Source organism: Misgurnus anguillicaudatus, unplaced genomic scaffold, assembly GCF_027580225.2.
Source record: "Misgurnus anguillicaudatus unplaced genomic scaffold, ASM2758022v2 HiC_scaffold_29, whole genome shotgun sequence".
NCBI classification, from domain to species: Eukaryota; Metazoa; Chordata; class Actinopteri; order Cypriniformes; family Cobitidae; genus Misgurnus; species Misgurnus anguillicaudatus.
The window spans coordinates 8547754-8564851 of record NW_027395279.1 but is presented as its reverse complement, the minus strand read 5'-3'; the positions used below and the strand labels follow the sequence as shown (position 1 = coordinate 8564851).

General features: G+C 36.5%; 1 protein-coding gene across 1 annotated transcript in view; it reads left to right on the top strand.

The window, feature by feature from the left end:
- The window catches only part of LOC141362921 (tetratricopeptide repeat protein 39A), a 29713-nt gene that overhangs the window by 7779 nt on the left and 4836 nt on the right, over positions 1–17098 (top strand). Inside the window, exons 3-14 of the mRNA XM_073865200.1 lie at positions 2472–2576; positions 5102–5233; positions 8984–9042; positions 9421–9488; positions 10119–10183; positions 10286–10385; positions 10474–10539; positions 10641–10749; positions 11331–11398; positions 13107–13166; positions 15968–16129; positions 16690–16781. Of these exons, the coding sequence (XP_073721301.1) occupies positions 2472–2576; positions 5102–5233; positions 8984–9042; positions 9421–9488; positions 10119–10183; positions 10286–10385; positions 10474–10539; positions 10641–10749; positions 11331–11398; positions 13107–13166; positions 15968–16129; positions 16690–16781 (1086 nt within the window). The remainder of the gene's footprint in view (positions 1–2471; positions 2577–5101; positions 5234–8983; positions 9043–9420; positions 9489–10118; positions 10184–10285; positions 10386–10473; positions 10540–10640; positions 10750–11330; positions 11399–13106; positions 13167–15967; positions 16130–16689; positions 16782–17098) is intronic.

Below are 17098 nucleotides of genomic sequence, written 5' to 3'. Positions count from 1 at the left end.
AGATTTCCTGTGAAGTCACTTTTGGTCGACTTTGCGAGGTCTTCGCGAGATTTCCTGTGGAGTCTTTTTTGGACACGAGAAACATCGCAAGGTCTTTGCGAGATTTCCTGTGAAGTCACTTTTGGACACGAGAAACATCGCAAGGTCTTTGTGAGATTTCCTGTGAAGTCACTTTTGGACACGAGAAACATCACAAGGTCTTTGCGAGATTTCCTGTGAAGTCACTTTTGGTCGACTTTTCGCGAGGTCTTCGCGAGATTTCCTGTGAAGTCACTTTTTGACGCGAGAAACATCACAAGGTCTTCGCGAGATTTCCTGTGAAGTCACTTTTGGTCGACTTTGCGAGATCTTCGCGAGATTTCCTGTGAAGTCAGTTTTGGACACGAGAAACATTGCGAGATCTTTGCAAGATTTCCTGTGAAGTCACCTTCGGACACGAGAAACATCACGAGATCTTCAGGAGATTTTCTGTGAAGTCACTTTTGGACACAAGAAACATTGCAAGATCTAGCAAGATTTCCTGTGAAGTCACTTTTGGTCGTCTTTGCGAGATCTTCGTGAGATTTCCTGTGAAGTCAGTTTTGGACACAAGAAACATTGCAAGGTCTTCGCGAGATTTCCTGTGAAGTCACTTTTGGACATGAGAAAAACATCGCAAGATCTTCACGAGATTTTCTGTGAAGTCACTTTTGGACACGAGAAACATCGCAAGGTCTTCGCGAGATTTCCTGTGAAGTCAGTTTTGGATGCGAGAAACATCGCAAGGTCTTCGCGAGATTTCCTGTGAAGTCACTTTTGGACACGAGAAACATCGCGAGATCTTTACAAGATTTTCTGTGAAGTCACTTTTGGTCAACTTTGCGAGAACTTCGCAAGATTTCCTGTGAAGTCACTTTTGGACGCGAGAAACATTGCAAGGTCTTCGCGAGATTTCCTGTGAAGTCAGTTTTGGATGCGAGAAACATCGCAAGGTCTTCGCGAGATTTCCTGTGAAGTCACTTTTGGACACGAGAAACATCGCAAGGTCTTCGCGAGATTTCCTGTGAAGTCAGTTTTGGATGCGAGAAACATCGCAAGGTCTTCGCGAGATTTTCTGTGAAGTCACTTTTGGACACGAGAAACATCGCAAGGTCTTCGCGAGATTTCCTGTGAAGTCAGTTTTGGATGCGAGAAACATCGCAAGGTCTTCGCGAGATTTCCTGTGAAGTCACTTTTGGACACGAGAAACATCGCGAGATCTTCACAAGATTTTCTGTGAAGTCACTTTTGGTCAACTTTGCGAGAACTTCGCAAGATTTCCTGTGAAGTCACTTTTGGACGCGAGAAACATTGCAAGGTCTTCGCGAGATTTCCTGTAAAGTCACTTTTGGACAAAAGAAACATTGTGAGATCTAGCAAGATTTCCTGTAAAGTCACTTTTGGACACGAGAAACAACGCGAGATCTTCACAAGATTTTCTGTGAAGTCACTTTTGGACAAAAGAAACATTGTGAGATCTAGCAAGATTTCCTGTAAAGTCACTTTTGGACACGAGAAACATCGCGAGATCTTCACGAGATTTCCTGTGTTCTCAGCTGAGACTCGCGTTGTTTGTAAAGTTATCTGATAGTGCATGGCGTGCTGTCATGAACACATAGTGGCACTCTACACTATTGGAACAAACGTGTTAATCATGTTTGTGATGTCTCACAATCTGAAAATCTGATAAGATTTAAAAAATCTTTTGGTGTGTATACCCGGCTTTACCAACAAAGACAGTCTGCGCTTTCAGGTAAAATAGATCTGATTCCTGCGAATAAAGTCTGAGACAATAGTATCTCTCTATTGAGATATGGCAGATAGCATACAACTTGCTGAAGGTGGAAATGCTAATGCAGGACTGTCAGTCAGTGGCCGTGGGCGGGGCCTAAACAGTGTGATGTCACATTAACAAGAGAATCAAACAGCGTGTCTAATGAGACTGCTTTGGTTTAATGGAGAATAAAAAAGAGTGGGTGAATGTTTTTTCATTGTAGGGGGTATGTATTCACACATTGCACATAGAAGAACCATTTTTGGCTAAATAGTTATTTGAGGAACCAAATATGGTTGTGCTATGGCATCGCTGTGAGGATTTTTAAGAGTATATACTTTAAAAATGGATTTTAGATAAATCTAAGGCCTGGTTTCACAGGCAAGGCTTAGCTAAAACCAGGACTTGGCCTTAGGTAAATTAGCACATTTAAGCGTCTTTTATAAACATGGCTTTAAAAAAGACGTTACTGGTGTGTATCTTGAGGCAAATCAATGGCACTGGCATTGCAAGTTATTTTCAAATGAGACAGTTCAAACATTTGTTTTAGTCTAGGACTAGCCTTAAGCCTTGTCTGTGAAACCAGGGGTAAATGTGTTGTCTTCGTAACTAATTTTAAATCATTAGGGAAAAGCCTAAAGCTGGATTTATAACCAATAACCCTGTGTGTGTTTGACAGCTCCAGACAAACATCCCTCACGGCTTCTCTTGATGAATGCATGGAGGCTCTGGACCTGTTTCTCAACAACCACTTTAATGAGAGTTTGGACAAACTGAGACCACGGTATGAGCTGTCATTCTCATGTAGGCTACTTTATAGCTTTTCTCTCTTTTTCATTTATTCAGAGGGTTTGGACAGAGTATCTGTGTGGGTTTCGAGAGCAGGTGAGGTGTTTAGTAAGGGTGTGCTAGGACCTTCCAAGCCCACGTTGCGATTGTGCCTTATCACATTTTACATGATTTTTTTGTCCTGTTGCTGTAAGTGCCTTGTGAAATGGTTTTTATTGTAAATGCCATGATAAATGCCTTTATTCCCCTGGCATGTTTCGTGGTGCAGAATGACATCACACACGCTCCCTTTTCCAGGATGTAAGATGTTTACTTAAAGCTCACACCCTCATGACTGACAATAGCTCCACACAGATGATACACATTCATTAAGGTTCACCACAGACAAATACTGACCTTACACTGAAACACAAATCAGATTTTTTGAAGCGGCTCTAATGTTATATTTGATATATTGCCCTTCTGGCTGTAAAATCTTTATAAATAATGCTGTTGGTTTAGTGTGCCACTTTCAAATTGTTGCTCAGTACTCGAGACTGGTCTTGGTCCTTAAGATAAAGTGCAAAAAAGTATGACACTTGTTTTTTTGTAACATCTGATATAGTTCATCAAAAGAGAAAGAGAGCTGTTTTCACGAGTATGAGCCCGATTGTAAACATGAATTTTTAACGTGACATTTTATACAAACGTACAATAAGCAGGATGTCAATATTACATTTTAAACACAACCCTTACGAAAATTAACCTTGGTTTTACTACAGTCAAACAAAAAAAACCTTTGGTTACTACAGTTAAATCATGGTTAACACAAAATAACCATGGTTGTGCTACAAAAACCATGGTTTCTGGAAAAAACATGGTTTTACTTTTGCCAAGACTAATCTGTATGCCAAAAAACCTTCCCATAATAAATTAAATTTATTAAAAAAAAAAAATTTAATTGGCCAGAAATATGATTTAAATATATGCTAAATACATTTTGTAGAAAGTAAAGCTTAATTAAATATATATTTTGAATTTGAAAATATATTTAGTTTGAACCCCTTCATATTTTAACATATATTTCAAAATGTATTTTAATAGCAACAACTACATTTCTAATTTTACAACCTATACAGCAAAAAATATATTTTTCCTTGCCAAAATATAAGTTTGTATAAAATGTATGATAATAAAATGTAAAATATACCAAGCCCCTAAGGTGCCATTAAAGTAAAAAATCAAAAGTTTAGTTTCATGTGCTTACGCGAAACTATCGCGTTTAGTTTTCCCTTAGGGGCTCCGTAAAAATAAGTGTATTTTGCAGTTAAAAGTATATTTAAATTTAATATTTTCAAACTTGTTATGCTTACAGAGTAAGTTTTTCTTCCAATGTAATGTAAATATAAATGCTTGAAAATATATTTATTTTTAAAATATACAAAAGATGCCAAAAAAATATATTGGTGAAAAATACTTTTTTGTAAACACATTTCAAAATATATTTTAGCACATATATTTTTTGCCTTTTTTGAATATTTAAACTAAACGCGATAGATTTACGTGCGCACGCGGTAGTTTCACGTTAGCACATGAAACTATCGATTTCGCTTGCTCACGTGAAACTATCGATTTCGCGTGCTCACGTGAAACTATCGATTTCGCGTGCTCACGTGAAACTATCGATTTCGCGTGCTCACGTGAAACTATCGATTTCGCGTGCTCACGTGAAACTATCGATTTCGCGTGCTCACGTGAAACTATCGATTTCGCGTGCTCACGTGAAACTATCGATTTCGCGTGCTCACGTGAAACTATCGATTTTGCGTGCTCACGTGAAAGTGAAAGTTTCTTTAATTTTTGCTCCATGTCCCCTTAGGGGCTCCGTAAAAATAAGTATATTTTTGCAGTTAAAAATATATTTAAATTTAATATTTTTAAAATTTAATATTTTTAAACCTGTTATGCTTACAGAGTAAGTTTTTCATCCAATGTTATGTAAATATAAATGCTTGAAAATATATTTATTTTTTATATATACAAAAAATGCCAAAAAATATATTGGTGAAAAATACTTTTTCAAAATATATTTTAGCACATATATTTTTTGGCCTTTTTTGTATATTTAAACTAAACCCGATAGATTTACATGCACACGCGGTAGTTTCACGTTAGCACGCGAAAGCGATAGTTTCTATATTTTATATAGAAAAATATATTTTAGCACATACATTTTTTGGTCTTTTTTGTATATTTAAAAAATAGTTACAATTATATATTTGAAAATATATATTTTTGCCTTATGAATTAGTTACTTAAAAAAAAGGAAACTAATGCTGTTTCATTGTATTATTGACATTTTAGTGTTGGGGTAAATGCTCTTGGACATAACTCGATCTCGCCCTTGTCTGGGTCTTGGTTTACATGTTCATTATGCGAATATCATTGTGCCAGCTATTCTGCTCAAATAAATTCAGATCTGTTTGGTGCTGTTACCATTGCCGAAATGACCCTTGTGTTTATAATCGTGTTTTGTTTCAGGTCTAAGGACAGCATGTATCATGCTCTGATCTATGCCACAGTATTAGAAATGCAAGCCATGATGACGTTTCAACATGATGACATAGTGCAAGCTGGAAACACCATGAAGTGCGCTCAGGAGGTGTGCCAGAGGTACACAATACTAAACTTAATACAGCGTATATACAATGTGCAGATCTGTAAGACTCACCAGTGATCTTTCAACTTTTATGCAAATGGAAATTTGCCTGTGTTTGCATGGAGTTATAGCTATGAACAACAGCTGATTTTAAACATTTAATCTGACATTACATAACATGCATTAAGTGCAGTGTAAAGATGCATGTATAACGTTTATGTACATCAGGCTTTCTCATCTTATGATACAGCGCAAATCCACATGAGGGTGTGTGTGTGTGGTGTTACCATAGCAAGAGTTACAGGCAAGCTCACTTTGGTTTGTTTAAGAAACAGTGAGTCAGTATTAGATGACACTGATGGACAAACACAAATACCACGATTGAGATCCTTCACATGCATGCTGTGATCTCCACCTATAACATCCTCCTCTGATGGAGAAGTGACGTTAGTTTGTAGAAAGTGTGTATGCTTTGGTTGTTCAGAATATACTGTAGGTCGAGAGCCATTTGTAAACACATGACAGAATTACATATAAATTTAATAAGAATATTGCTTTGTAAATATTAAATGAATATACAAGTAATGTGAACCTAACCTTATCACAGTTGCTTAAAGAATTCACCCAAAAATGTATTCACTCCTATGTGATTCAAAATTGCATATGACTCTTTTTTTCTGTGGAAAACGAAAGAAGATATTTTGAGAAATGTCTTGGTGGTTTGGTGTTCGTACACTGTGAAAAAAAGTTGGTTCAACTTATAAAATAAGTTTCCTGGTTGCCTTACAATTTTGAGTTAATTCAACTTAAAAATATTCGTTTACACAACATTTTGTTGAATTAACTAAAAAATGTAAGGCAACCAGGTAACTTACTTTATTAAGTTGAAATAAATGTTTTTTTAAAAGTGTACAATTCTTGAAAATATCTTCTTTTGCGTTATACAGAAGAAGATAAATCATACAGGAATGATATGAAAGTGAGAAAATTATAAAATAATTATCCCTTTAATGCATATACACTGTACAAAGTAAAAGTTATGTTTTTTAACCTAAATTTTATAACTTTAAGTGAAAAAAAAAAAATTTAGGTGTTACCACTTTAAATAATTAAACACAAATTTTACCTTAAATTTTACCTTAAAGTGCGAAAATGAAATCAGAAACTTTATTATTTAAAGTTATTTTTTAAGTTGATCCAACTTTTACTATTAATATTGTATTAATAACATGCAAATGAGCAATTTCAGTGTTATGGATGTGACATTTGCAATCAAACCTTGTAATATAAGCTGAGTCCCAATTCGAAGGCTGCGACCTTCTTAGGATGTATTTTAAGACTGATTGTGTCACAGCTGTGTGACTTAAGGCTAGTAAGGACATCCCAATTCGAATCATGCTTAAATGAAGACTTAAAATGTGTCCTTATTTCTCTGCGCTGTTAAGGATAAAACTAATGGATCTTTTACAGCCTAGGCTATCCCAGGATTCATTGCTCACGTGTAACGCCTGTAGCAAATAAACAATTAAAATCTTTATTAAATAAAAGTGTGTATTTAGCAGAAAAAAGTTTCTTCAACGTCAGCGTTTTAGTATTATAAGTTATGTTTTGTATTAAAATTATTCTGTGTATGTTGTGTTTACTTCTAAGGTTAATTAATTTGATACAGGGATTTGAAACAGATCTTTTCCCAATTGGTTCGTTTCAAACAAAAAACGTATTTTAACGTTTACGGTTTTCGGTTAAACCCTAAAATTGACGTTCTTGAACCGGTTAAAACAAAAAATAAAGTTCTCGAATTGGTTAATAATGTCCCATGTCAGCTGTGAGACATACAAATAAGTAAGCTGATCATTAGGACATTAAACTTAAATTATTAGTCTACATAATTTTCCTTAAGTCTCTATCTTGTCATCAAACATTAAAAAAGGCTACATTATGTAAGCGGCATAACTGTAATTCTGACATGCCTACATTTGTTTCAGCATTATACATGACATAAAACAAATGTTTTTATTAGAAAAAGAATAATGTGGTATTTCGAGATCATTTTATTTGTATGTGCCCTGTCAGAAACAGAAAGATTGTTTGCTTGTTATTGAAATGCGTCTCTCCGTGTATGCACTTTTGAGTGCACTTAAACACACGCGCACACACATACGGAGGATGAATTCCACACGGTGTTTCAGGAAGAAGATGCAGCATAAACAGTCGCTCCACATAAAGTGAAAATGTATTTTTTTAGTGCTTTATTCAGCAAACCTATTTTAATAGACTACAGTATGAGACAAAGTAGTGCAACTCTCTCTCAAGATTACACATCAAGAGTTCTGATCTTGTCAAAGAACGAAAAAAATAATGGTATTAACCGGTTACCATTATTTTAAATAAATGATTCTGTTCCGGAACATATATATTTTTTAAAGTTGCTGGTTTTTAAAGTTTCAAAGCCTTGATTTGATATACTGTTGGTTAGTTTAATCTACATCAACATGTCATATTTTCTCAAATAAATTAACATTATTCTGGTTCCATATTCATTTGAATAAGTCAGAAACGTCTCCGCTGTTTCCTGCTGACAGGTGTGGTGGGAGCCATAGATATGTATAAAGGCTAGATGTCTTACGAAGGAGTCTGTAACGGCATCACCTGGCGGCCATCTTACCTCAGACAGCTCGCTCACTCGTAGCATTGAGTTTAATGTTGCAGGTACTTTTAAATGACCATAACTTGCTCAACTTTCTACCGATTTTCAAACGGTTTGGTTTTTTACAAACGTTATTAACGTGGCTATATTCTGGATGCTTTAACATGTTTCATGAATGTTTTATTTATTTTTAGGATAAGTATGCAGTGTCATAGGTACATCTTTGACGTTTATAACAAACCAAACCGTTTGAAAATCTGTAAAAAATTATGGTCATTTAAAAGTACCTGCATCATTTAAACTTAATGCTACGAGTGAGCGAGCGCCCTGTGGTATGATGGCTGCCGAAATGCGGACGTTCCACTCAATTGGCCAGCAGCGAGGGCGAGACATCTAGCCTTTATACACATCTATGGTGGGAGCATACAGGTGACGTAAATTATGGGTCCTTCGAATGCTAGACTGTCTCATTTCAGTTCTCTTCATGGACTTTGGAGGCTGCCACCTTCAAGGTCACAGCCCTTGAATTGGGAAATTCACAGATAATGCATTTATTAGCCATGTATTGAAAATACCCGTTTGTATTTTCCTAAATGAGAAAAAAAAGTTTTTTAATTAAGATGAGGGAAACATGCATGCGTTATGGATGTGACCATTTTTTTGGATACTTTGTAGGGATTCTGTGAATTAAAAGCCACAAATCCGAAGCAATAATATACAACAAATAAGGAAAGGATTGGCCTTCCCAAAACATTTAATATTTATTATTTTGTATGTGCATATATGAGGAAGAAACAACGTTATGGACTAAGCTGATTTGATGATAATTGGATGATAAATGTATAATATATGTGCCGAGAACATGCGGTCAACATCATTATATCATAATCATTTTAGCATACTTTTGAAATGTTTTTCTACAGAGTAAGTCCAAAACCCTAGTTACATTTTTCAATAACTAAACCTGGCTCTCGCCATAAACAGAGCCCCAAAAGCTGGGATGGTTTTACAAAGGCAACCTAGACGTTCTCCAGCAGGTTCCTCTAGGGGCGATCTAAAAAACCTCTTTTAAATGCAGTGTCTCCTCATTACTTGATCTCTAACTGTTCTCTTTCAGGTTCCGTAAGAAAACTGGCAGTCTGTTGAACCTGGGAGCAAACAAAGATATAGCAGAAGGTGAGATATTTTTAGGCCTGTTTTTGTCATGTATGTTTTACACAAATACAAACCAAAAATGCCAATCGTATTGTTCAAACATGGCAGAGCAAAACTCAATTCAATTCAATTTTATTTATATAGCACTTTTCACAATTGTTTAATTGTTTCAATACAGCTATACATTAATAAAAGCAGGAGAAAACACAGAAAAATCTTGTTAATATTATTATGATTACTTACCAGCTCTCAATATTAATGATATTGTGTCCTAAATTCCATAACAGATTTTGCATAGCGTGAAATGCTCATTCGTCTCTCATTTAATTGCTATTTTATGCTGAAGGCATTCAGTCACAAGCTTTGAATCTTCTATGTGTTTTGTTTAATGTTTTACAGAGCAGCTTCACGCTGAGGCGTGTTACGCCGAGTGTTTGCTACACAGGGCTGCTCTTACCTTCCTACAGGTTTGAAACTCAATTCAAAGACCTCTCACATGTTCACAAATATGCAAACCACCTGACATGTTTCATTTATGAATTTTGCTGGATGTGTTTTTTTTATGTAGTAGTCCTGAGGGACACTCCTTATATTAAAGGACACCTATTATGCCCATTTCACAAGATGTTATATAAAACTCAGGTGTGCTCAGAAAGTCTCTGTGAAGTTTCAGCTCAAAATACTCCAAAGATCATTTATTATAACATGTCCAAAAATCCCCTTATTTGGGTTGAAGCAAAAACACGCTGTACCTTTAAATGCAAATGAGCTCCTCACTCCCTTACCAAAAGAGACAATGAGCACTTGCAAACACAGTCTGAGATAATAGTATCAGTAGGTACCAGTAGGTGGAAGAGTAGGTGGAAACTATGGTAATGCAGGGCTGTCAGTCAGTGGCAGTGGGCGGGGCTTTATCAATGTGACATCACATTAACAAGAGAATGTCTGATAAGACTGTTTTGGTTTAATAGGAATTAAAAAAAATGAGTGGTGGATTTGTCCTTTAAATGAGGGTTCGGAGCCATATCCAGGATCGTAATATCATAGACTTAACCATATAAAATATAAAATTTTGGTTTTCTTGTGTGTGTGGACAGGATGAGAACATGGTGAGTTTCATCAAAGGAGGAATCAAAGTTCGAAACAGTTACCTCATATACAAGTAAGTCTGTGCACCTGTAACAGAAACATCCTATATTATATTTCTTATTTGAGTTGTCCTTGTATTGACCTGTATGCTGTGAATGACATCATTTTCATGCAGGGAGCTGAACACTTTCGTCCAATCAGGCATGGGTTTTAAAGGACCAAACCACAAGCATTTAGAGGGGGGAGTCTCATTTGGAATTGGGGCTTTCAACTTGGTACGTTCTACAAAAATAACACATCTATATTCTTATAAATGAAGCGAGTTGTCTGTCAATCATTGTTGTTTCTCACAATTTCATACAGACTTTATCACTGTTTCCTACGAGGATACTCAAGTTGCTGGAGTTTGCAGGGTTTTCTGGAGATAAGGTGTTGAACTGTTACTGTATAAGCCCGAAAATTGACACAAGTAAATAAAAATATTAATTCTGTAAAGACAATTTTGTGTATTGATTTGTTGTGTGTTGCAGGAGTTTGGCATCTCTCAGCTGAACACGGGTGCCACCTCTCACAGCCTGCGCTCCATGTTGTGTGCTTTACTCCTGCTCTGTTTCTACACTTTCCTCTCCTTTATTTTAGGTAATCACAATTTTTTACAGTGTTTTATAGTGGTGGTGGTACTTTTATTTTATAAAATTTCCTGAGGTCCATATGAATCTCACATTTGACCCCTAGACCACAAAGCCAGTCATAAGGCACACGGGTATATTAGTAGCAATAGCCAATCATACATTGTATGGGTCAAATTTATATATTTTTTTATTCCAAAAATCATTAGGATATAAGAAAAGATCATGTTCCATGAAGATATTTTGTAAATTTCCTACCGTAAATATATCAAATATTTATTAATCATTGGTAATATGTGTTGCTAAGGAATTCAAGATTTTTTGTACACTCAGATTCCAGATTTTTAAAGTGTTTTATCTTGGCCGAATATTGTCCTACCCAACAAACCATAAATCAATGCAAAGCTATTTATTTAGCATTCAGATGATGTATGAATCTCAATTTAAAAAAAATGGACCCTTATGGTTTTGTGGTCCAGGGTCACGTGGATTTGAAATGATGTAATGATTTGTAAATGATGACAGGTGAACTGTTACAATGAAAATGCATTTACTTTCCCTATATTTTGATGTTTCTGATGTGTTTTGTAGGTATTGGAGAAGGAGACGTGGAAGATGCAGAGAAACTGCTTGAGCCATTTCGGCAGCAATATCCAAATGTATGTCTAATTCATTTTTAATGAACATCTTGTGTCTAATTTATAAAAGCGATAAGTGCAATAGTACAAAGTTGCGTGTTATAACAACAACAGCTTTAATGCAACATAAGAAATGTTTAGTAACAGTACTGCCCTACAAAGGCAAAAGACCTTAAAGGAATAGTCTACTCATTTTCAATATTAAAATATGTTATTACCTTAACTAAGAACTGTTGATACATCCCTCTATCATCTGTGTGCGTGCATGTAAGCGCTGGAGCGCGCTGCGACGCTTCGATAGCATTTAGCTTAGCCCCATTCATTCAATGGTACCATTTAGAGATAAAGTTAGAAGTGACCAAACACATCAACGTTTTTCCTATTTAAGACGAGTAGTTATACGAGCAAGTTTGGTGGTACAAAATAAAACGTAGCGCTTTTCTAAGCGGATTTAAAAGAGGAACTATATTTTATGGCGTAATAGCACTTTTGGGAGTACTTCGACTCGGCGCAGTAACACCCTCCCTCTCCCATTATGAGAGGGAGAAGGGGAGCGGACTTTTCAGGCGAGTCAAAGTACTCCCAAAAGTGTTATTACGCCATAAAATATAGTTCCTCTTTTAAATCCGCTTAGAAAAGCGCTACGTTTTATTTTGTACAACCAAACTTGCTCGTATAACTACTCGTCTTAAATAGGAAAAATGTTGATGTGTTTGGTCACTTCTAACTTTATCTCTAAATGGTACCATTGAATGAATGGGGCTAAGCTAAATGCTATTGAAGCGTCGCAGCGCGCTCCAGCGCTTACATGCACGCACACAAATGATAGAGGGATGTATCAACAATTCTTAGTTGAGGTAATAACATATTTTAATATTGAAAATGAGTAGACTATTCCTTTAACTCGCTAGAGTGTGAAACTGAGAAAAATGACTTTAAAGTTTAGACTTATAGTGAGTTTCAGTTGTCAGTTAATTTCTTCTTTATTTTTATTTTCTCGAAAAAACATAAAATTGACTCAAGATACTAATGCAAATAATAAAGGAGGTCTTGAATGTCTCAAAAATATCAATAAGTAATTTTTGACCAAAAACGAAGTTACTGCCTTTTGCTTTGTAGGGCAGAGTAGATATTTGACAAAACCAGTTCTTAACATCACATATAACTAATGATAAACATTTTTAATATATTTAAGGTATGACATTTTCAAAATATCTTTACTTAATATCCTAATGATTTTTGTATAAAAAAACGATTATTTTTACCCATACAATGTATTGTCTGCTATTGCTACATATATATCCATGTAACTTATGACTTTTTGTGGTCCAGGGTCACATATGCATTTAAAATGTAAAGTGTTTTCTGGAAAAAAATATATAGATCTTATGTTGTACCCAGAGGCATTTGTAAATATTTGTCCAATAACATGCTCCCTAGAATGAAAATGTCCCGCCATTTTTAACACCATACACGGAAAAAAATGATTCATTGAATTGAATCAATTTTTTTAAGGTAAGAGGTTGCAATCAATTTATTTAAGCTACATTTAAACAAAAGTTTTATATTTTATTTTACTTTACTAATCTTTTTTGTTTAAATGTAGCTTAAATAAATTGATTGCAACCACTTACCTTAAAAAAATTGATTAAATTCAATGAAACATTTTTTTCAGTGTATGCCTTTAACTAACAGTAACAGTAAAGGTCATGTTTTGATTTTTTTCTAGGGGGCAATTTTTCTCTTCTTTGCCGGACGAGCAGAAGAGATGAAGGGGAACATTGATGAGGTGAGAATACTGGTCTGAATTCATCTGTATTTTATACTCTCTGCCTCAGTACGTTTAAAGTCAGCAGCCTTGTTAGAAGACATTGTCATCATGACTAATTGATACCAATTCAGATCCTTCAAGCGTTAGTTTACACCGTAAATATGTATATTATAGTTTTAAAGGCGGGGTGCATGATCTCCGAAAGCCAATGTTGATATTTAAAATCACCTAAACAAACACACCCCTACCAAATATGAGTCTGGACCATCTTTTGATAGACCCGCCCCACACATACGCAACCCAGGCAACGGTGTCGGTAGTAGACACGCCCCTAACTGCTGATTGGCTACAAGTTCAATTCAATTTTATTTATATAGCGCTATTCACAATTGTTAATTGTTTCAAAGCAGCTTTACATGAATAGACATAGGGGAAAACACAGAAAAATCCATAGATAATATAAGAAGCAGAATACAGCAGCTAAGAATAAACCGAACAAGCGAGTGTAGTAATAATGTAACGTATACAGTAAAGTGCTCCAATGTAAATTAAGCCAATGTTGGCTGACTCTCCATGGGATGAAAAAACCCTTAGGAGAAAAACCCTGTGGGAAAACTCCTAGGAGGAGAAAAACCCTTGAGAGAGATACATATATATTTATATATATATAAACACGATAGGGATACAAGTGTGTGTTTTTCAAAAATCATGCAACCTGCCTTTAAAACAATCAAATAAGGAAACACAACAACTATTCATTATACAAAGATTTATTTAAAGAGCACATATCATGCAAAATCCACTTTTACAAGGTGTTTGGACATAAAAGTGTGTTTGCGTGCATGAACCCCGTCTTGTACCAGTTTCTGCCCTCATTAAGTTGTATGCTGTTCGCCATATCTCAATAGTTAGATACTATTGTCTGTATTGACATAAATCAGATCTATTTGAACTAAAAGCACTCACTGTCTGTTGGTAAGAGAGTGAGGAGCTCATTTGCATTTAAAGGTACACACATGAAAACGCTTTTTTGCGCCCATTAATTTAGACATGCTATAATAAATGATATGTGGGGTATTTTAATCTGAAACTTCACAGACACATTCTGAGCACACCTGAGACTTATAGGTGTAAAATTACATCTTGTAAAAATGTGCATAATAGGTGCCCTTTAATATACAACAGGGTTTATGTAAAACACTGATTTTAAACTGAACATGATTGCAACTCGTAAGTAAGCAATAAGGTACGAGAGGCTGTGCTGTATCGTGAATAAGTAACGGCTGAAGGGCGTTGTTAGGCACGACACCTATTGACCAATCAGAATCAAGGATTGGAACTAACTGTTTTATAAGGTGTTTTTAAAGGTGCAGTGTGTAATTTTTAGAAGGATCTGTTGACAGAAATGCAAAATAAAATATAAAACTATATTATCAGTGGTGTATAAAGACCTTTCATAATGAACCGTTATGTGTTAATTACCTTAAAATGAGACGTTTATATCTACATACTCCGAGGGTCCCCTTACATGGAAGTTGCCATTTTGGGCTGCCATGTTTCTACAGAAGCTCTTAATGAACACATTTTTTTACTAAGTTGTCTCCAAAGATGACATGTTTGTCCGGTGGCGGCTACTGTAGCTTCTCTGTGTTTAAAAAGCGAGGGGTGAGCAGTGTACTGAGCCGTTGGCTGCAATTCACAACCTCACCACTAGATGCCGCTAAAATGTACACACTGCACCTTTAAACATTGTCCAAAATATGATTCGGCACAAAAGTGAATAAAAACAGTTTAACTCCTAAATAAACAAAATAGAGTCAGTTTGTGGGATCGGCAAAATTTAGCTAACACAAATCAAGTCAAAAAATCGGCTTATCTGAGCATCCCAAAAAAAAAATCTGAATGACTTATGCTGCGTTCGCACCAGCCACGGTAGAGGTGTCAAGCACGAGTAATTTCAATGTTAAGTTCATGTGAAGACGCGTTGACGCGCATCTGGAGGTCTCGCGGCACGAATGAGCCGGTTAGCACGGCGCAGTACACGCGATTCTCTCTCATTGAAAAATGTTAACTTTAGCAGAAAAACGTGCCACATTAACCAATCAGGAGCTTGCTCTAGTAGTGACGTGATTACAGGAAGCTATCGGAGTCGCAGAAGCCCCTTCCATGATGCAAATTTCCGCGTGAATATCTCGATGACTAGAAGTGAGTAAACTCAAAATGTTTAAGCGGTAAACTAGACGTGAATACGTAGATGCGAATTTAACGCCTATAACGCGGCTGGTGTGAACCCACAGTAAGGACACCTCAGTCGCAAACTCAAACCGGCGACCTTCGGATCAAAGCCTGACTTTCTAACCATTAGGCCACAACTTCCCCCAGTATTAATATCCCTCAGACACGCACTGACCACAGGTGGACCGTTACGTTATGTTTGCATATAACACTAAACCACGTAATTTCATAAAAGCATGGAAATCCTGTTATCCTAAATGTGGGTTCACACCAGACGCGAGTTCAACGATTTGCGCAAGTAGATTACATACAAAGTCAATGAAAAGACGCGATCAGACACGCCCTCGCGTGTGGCGATGCGAATGATGCGATATGGGCGGCGCGTTTGCCAGGAAAACACGCGCTTTTCGTCTCAAGCGCATCTTCGTCCAAGCAAGAAATTTGCATGACATGAAGTTAAATCCCGCACGTATTCTATAGCTAGTAACGCGATGCTCCGATTTTGGTGTGTACGTAGCATTAAGCAAGGCACGTTTCCCTCAATTGCTCACATTACTTCCCCATTGTTGTTTTTCTGTGTCCAGGCGGTAGTACTGTTTGAAGACGGCTGTAAGGCCCAGCAGACCTGGAAACAGTTTCACCACATGTGCTACTGGGAGTTAATGTGGTGTTTCACCTACAAGAGACACTGGAAGATGGCTTACTTCTACGCAGACCTGCTCAGCCAGGAGAGCCGCTGGTCTAAGGTGAGATTAGTGATAGATCAACCAATGCTAATCAAACCCCACACCAGACGTGTCAGAGGTGCAGCTTGGTCACAGAACAAATTGCATCGATCCTGGTTTTCAAAAGAAATGTTACAGAGTCATTGTTTGGTGTGAGTGTGATTTTCACAGCTGACAACACAACTTTTGCCATGGCCTCCACCCAGAATGTAAATAATGTGAATGGTGTGTATTCAGTGCATATGCACAGGGATGTCTGAATAAACAGCCTATGCTAACAACTTTGCCATTATGTCTCAAATAACGTTCGAGTTGACCAACGCTAACGTTGGCCAATCATTGTGGCATAAACTCAGACAGAGTTCCTCTTTTAGCCGAATAGATTGTCGTGTTGTTAAGCCTGAAGTTTTTATGAATAATTCATGTATCACATTGATTAAAGAGCAAGTGTATGTGAAAATATGGGAGGTAGCTGTGTTGTCATTGGTTTTGTGGTTTCTGTTTGAACTAGTCGGGTCTGTTGTTTGATGTGATTATGTATAGTTATTGCACATAATCATTAATGTCTCTCTCTCTCTCAGGCTATGTACATATATATGAAGGCTGCTTACCTCAGCATGCTTCCAGAAACAGAGTCTCGGCCGTTCGGTGATAATGAGGTGGATCTGTTTAGGTAAATACACGTGCTTCATCTGGTTTATTGGAAGTTTGTTAACAAGATTAAAACACATTGTTTCTCAATTCCAGTCCTCTTGCACCCCTCTCCCTATTAAAAAACTAAACTCATCAGATTTTTAGTGTGTCAATCAGAGAGACATTTCAAACATTACGCCTGTTTGACTTCAGTGGTGCCATCCAGACCGATTTGACGTCACAAGCTTATCGTTCTGGGCGACGTCATGTGAAGTGAGCAAGCTTTTTATGGAAAAGGGCAAATGAGTTGAATCAGACACAATCATATTTTTATGTAGACTTGTTTTTAACAAATGC